Here is a 5,000-nt window from a genome sequence, read left to right on the forward strand (position 1 = left end):
CATAAATATGTAACTAATAAGCTTGTGCCGGAGGCCCCGGGGGGACAGGCGTCTGTGACGTCTCCTGGCCAAACCCCAATTGGCGGAGCCAGGAGATTGAATCTTCACCCTCGGGGCTCCTCCAGAAACAACGAAAAACCACTTCGTGTGGCCACGTGGAATCTTCGAACGCTCACTGCGGAGGAGAGGCTGCCACTCCTCTGTCGGGAGCTGGACCTGTACCGTCTGGATCTCTGTGGCATTCAGGAGGTCCAGTGGACCGGTTCTGGCTCCTGCCACCATGAGGGGTGGAACAGTCCTCTACTCGGGGCAGGAGACTGCCAAACAACAGGGAGTGGCTCTTCTTCTGAACAAAAGAATGAAGGGGGCGTGGGAGCGTGGCGGTGAGGTGTGGGAAGCTGTAAGCCCCAGGCTACTTTGGGCTCGCCTTCCCATCAACCGGAGGTGAGGAGTGGTGGTCGTGGTTACTTATGCCCCCACCGAAGACGAACATCCGTGGAGGGATGCAGGCAAAGCCGATGAGTCAGATTCCTTCTATGACCTGTCACAGGTGCTGGCTAAAGTGGCCACTCGGGACAGAGTCATCTTGTTGGGTGACGTCAATGCCCGAGTTGGTCATGATGCTGGCACCTGGTCTGGAGTGATTGGAGGGCATGGGCCAGATCAGCTCAATAACAACGGTAGGAGGCTGCTAGACTTCTATGCAACCAATGGGCTTGTAATTACCAACACGCTCTTCCGGCATCGGCGCATCCACACAACATCATGGATGCATGGCGGGTCCAAGCAAGAACATCTGCTGGACTACATAGTGACGGACCAGCGGATGCGGGACCATGTCCTTGACACCAGGACCTACCGTGGAGCTGATCTGCCCTCTGACCATCGACTTGTCATCTGTAAGATGCACCTGCCATTCTTCCACTCCGGTGGTGTGTGTACACCCAGGACCCCATTCCAACTTAAGGTGACCTGGTCTCAGTTAGCTGATGAAAGTTGCAAGCGAGAATTTCATCATCACTTGCAGCTGGGGTTGGCATCGTCCCCCACTCCACCTGATGTCGAGGGTAAATGGGCGAGGTTTAAGACTGTGACTCATGCAGCTGCAATTGCTGCTTTGGGTACGTGGTCCAGACCTCCCCAGAGACCCTGGCTGACAGAGGAGGTGTTCAGGATGGTTGAGAAAATGCGTGTGGTGTGTGTGGTGTGTGGTGTGTGGTGGTTGTGTATGTGGTGTGTGTGTGTGTGATGCGTGTGGTGGTTGTGTGTATGTGGGGTGTGATGTGTGGTGTGTGCGATGTGTGTGGTGTGTTGTGTGTGTGTGTGGTGTGTTGCGTGTGTGGTGTGTTGCGTGTGTGTGTGTGGTGTGTTGCGTGTGTGATGTGTGTGTGATGCGTGTGGTCTGTGTGTGTGTATGGTGTGGTATGTGTGGTTTGTGTGATGTGTGTGTGTGGGGTGTTGTGTGTGATGTGTGTGTGGTGTGTGTGTGGTGTGTGTGGTGTGGTGTGATGCGTGTGTGTGGTGTGTGTGTGGTGTGTTGCGTGTGTGATGTGTGTTGCGTGTGTGATGTGTGTGTGATGCGTGTGGTGTGTGTGTTCTGTGATGTGTGGTAGGTCCCATGTCCGATGGACCACGGATGGCCATGCACATGACTGGCCCTGGAGGAGGCATGGGTGGGGGCGGGCCAATGGGAGGAGGAGGCGGACCCATGGGTGGGGGCGGGCCAATGGGAGGAGGGGGCGGGCCAATGGGCGGAGGGGGCGGGCCAATGGGCGGAGGGGGGCCAATGGGCGGAGGGGGCGGGCCCATGGGGGGAGGAGGCGGACCCATGGGTGGAGGGGGGCCAATGGGAGGAGGGCCAATGGGCGGAGGGGGCGGGCCAATGGGCGGAGGAGGCGGGCCAATGGGCGGAGGAGGCGGGCCAATGGGAGGAGGGGGCGGACCCATGGGAGGGGGAGGCGGACCTATGGGGGGAGGAGGACCAATGGGAGGAGGCGGACCCATGGGTGGAGGGGGCGGGCCAATGGGTGGAGGGGGCGGTCCCATGGGAGGCGGAGGAGGCGGACCCTTGGGAGGAGGAGGACCAATGGGAGGGGGCGGGCCTATGGGAGGGGGCGGTCCGATGGGGGGAGGAGGACCAATGGGAGGAGGCGGACCCATGGGAGGAGGCGGTCCCTTGGGAGGAGGAGGACCAATGGGAGGAGGCGGACCGATGGGAGGGGGCGGGCCCATGGGTGGAGGGGGAGGGCCAATGGGAGGAGGGGGTGGACCAATGGGTGGAGGGGGTGGTCCAATGGGTGGAGGTGGAGGGCCAATGGGTGGAGGGGGCGGGCCAATGGGTGGAGGGGGCGGTCCAATGGGTGGAGGGGGCGGTCCAATGGGTGGAGGGGGTGGACCAATGGGAGGGGTTGGTGGTGGTGGAGGTGGAGGGGGGGGAGGCGGGGTGGGGGTGGGGAGGGCGGGGGGCCTCTTGGGAGACGGGCCTCTGGAGCGGAGACCTGGAGGTCACATGGGCACGCCCCCTGATGGCGACCATCCCAGCAGGTGAGTGGTGGTGGTGGCGGCGGTGGCGGCGGTGGCGGCGGCGGTGGCGGCGGTGGCGGCGGTGGTGGCGGCGGTGGCGGCGGTGGTGGCGGCGGCGGTGGTGGTGGTGGCGGCGGTGGTGGTGGTGGTGGTGGTGGCGGTGTTGGCGGTGGCGTTGGTGGTGGTGGCGGTGGTGGCGGTGGCGTTGGTGGTGGCGGTGGTGGCGGCGGTGGTGGTGTTGGTGGTGGTGGCGGTGGTGTTGGTGGTGGCGGCTCGGGGGAGAAGTTGACGACCTCGCCCCCCACGCAGGGGAGCTCGTCGCGGGTTTCTGTCGCTACTTTCAGTGTGTGCCACGCGTGTGCGTTGCGTGTGCGTTGCGTGTGCGTCAGGGGGTACCCCGGGCCGCCCATGGACCCCCGCTCCGTCTCGGCCGAGCAGCTCAGAGACCCCCGAGGAATGGGACCCTCTGCGGATGACATGCGAGGTGATGCAATTACACGCACACACACGCACGTACGCACACGCACACACACACGCACACGCATACGCACGCACACTCACGCGTACACACACACGCGTACACACACACGCATGCACACACGCACGCACACACACGTACGCATGCACACACGCACACACACGTACACACACGCACGCACACGCGCACACACACGTACGCACACACACAACAACAACAACAACCGCCATTCGCAACTAAGTGGCGTTGACGTCACCACGACGCTTGTGCCAGGCCAAGTGCACCCTGAGGCCACGTGAAGTGTCGAACGCCCGCTGGCAGGAGGTCACGGGGCAGACCCAGCAGGTGCCACGGGTCGACTGAGATGACCGAGATGACCGGCTGATGCACCACCTGTACCCCCTACTGTACCAACTTGCTGTGCTTTAGCCACCCGGCGCTCCGCTCGTTGTTGTGAGCGTCGCTCCTCCGCTGTCTCGGGTGTGGACCAATCAACTTCAAGGACAGTGCACACACATTATCAGAGTTATGTTTTTTGTTTGCATTATGACTGCAGGTATTGTGGTCTATGCAAACATGACTCCTTGTAAGAAAAGGTGTCAGTTTTGTTGCCAGATAGAAGGGTAAAAAAACCAATTATCATATTTTTACTGGCAAATGAGGTTCCAATGGTGTGGATGCTTGCCCCGAGCTCTCATACTCTGATGGTGCATTGTCTTTGAGTTGTGCGCCTTTTGGCGTCATCTGGTCCAACACCGTGTGAGACTAGGCTCTAAGGAAAGCTGTCTCGGGTGTGGACCAATCAACTTCAAGGACAGTGCACACACAGATTATCAGAGTTTTTTGTTTGCATTACGACTGCAGGTATTGTGGTCTATGCAAACATGACTCCTTGTAAAAAAAGGTGTCAGTTTTGTTGCCAGATGGAAGGATAAAAACACAATCTTCAACGCAAGCCTCCTTGCTCTGCCCGGGAGAGGCTGCGTCCGGATCTTTGGTGGACCTGCGACCTGCTATGGATCCATATTCCCTTAATTTTCAAGCTTGCGTGCAGTGCCACGTCGTCATCTTACTTGCGCAGCAGCAACACGTTGCCGTCCACTCATTGATATGCAAATTTTCTCTGCCCCCTCCCTCTCTCCGTCCCCGCCCCCCCCCTCCCTATATTTAAGGGACCGTCACAGAAACGACCCCTCTCTTTGTGCCGATATGTGTCCTTTCTCTGTGTGTCCTTGTGATGTCTGTCTGCTTGTATGTCTGTCTATAGTTTTCTAGTTAGATTTTTGTTGCTATTTCTCTTATGCCTGATGGTGATTGCTTGTGTTGCAATGGAAACGTCGCTATTATTTTAATTTATTATTTTATCTTTAGACGTGACTTAACCGAAAGAACCAAAGAATAATTCCTGCAGTCACGAAAGCTCCAAAAATTAAGATTGATGTTGATGGTGTTGATGGTGGTGGTGTTGATGGTGTTGGTGTTGATGGTGGTGGTGTTGATGGTGGTGGTGTTGATGGTGGTGGTGATGTTGATGGTGGTGGTGGTGGTGGTGGTGTTGATGGTGGTGGTGGTGTTGATGGTGGTGGTGGTGTTGATGGTGGTGGTGGTGATGGTGATGGTGTTGGTGTTGATGGTGGTGGTGTTGATGGTGGCGGTGATGTTGATGGTGGTGGTGGTGGTGATGATGTTGGTGGTGTTGATGGTGGTGGTGTCGATGGTGATGATGTCGATGGTGTTGATGGTGATGATGTTGATGATGATGATGGTGATGATGGTGATGATGTTGATGATGATGGTGATGATGATGTTGATGATGATGGTGATGTTGATGATGATGGTGATGATGATGGTGATGATGATGTTGATGATGTTGATGTTGTTGATGTTGATGATGTTGATGGTGATGATGGTGCTGCAGGGTTTAATCAGCGAGGAGGAGGAGGGATGCCCGAACCCCTGCCAGAGTCACGAGGTGCCATGTTTCAGCCTCAAATGGGTA

At 57.6% G+C, this 5,000-nt stretch overlaps 1 protein-coding gene across 1 annotated transcript in view; it reads left to right on the top strand.

The window, feature by feature from the left end:
- LOC144949974 (cleavage stimulation factor subunit 2-like) overlaps positions 1-5,000 on the top strand; it is a 25,857-nt gene that overhangs the window by 11,473 nt on the left and 9,384 nt on the right. Inside the window, exons 9-10 of the mRNA XM_078879964.1 lie at positions 1,614-1,712; positions 2,913-3,007. Coding sequence (XP_078736090.1) covers positions 1,614-1,712; positions 2,913-3,007 — 194 coding nt within the window. The remainder of the gene's footprint in view (positions 1-1,613; positions 1,713-2,912; positions 3,008-5,000) is intronic.

Source organism: Lampetra fluviatilis, chromosome 55, assembly GCF_964198595.1.
Source record: "Lampetra fluviatilis chromosome 55, kcLamFluv1.1, whole genome shotgun sequence".
Taxonomy (NCBI): Eukaryota; Metazoa; Chordata; class Hyperoartia; order Petromyzontiformes; family Petromyzontidae; genus Lampetra; species Lampetra fluviatilis.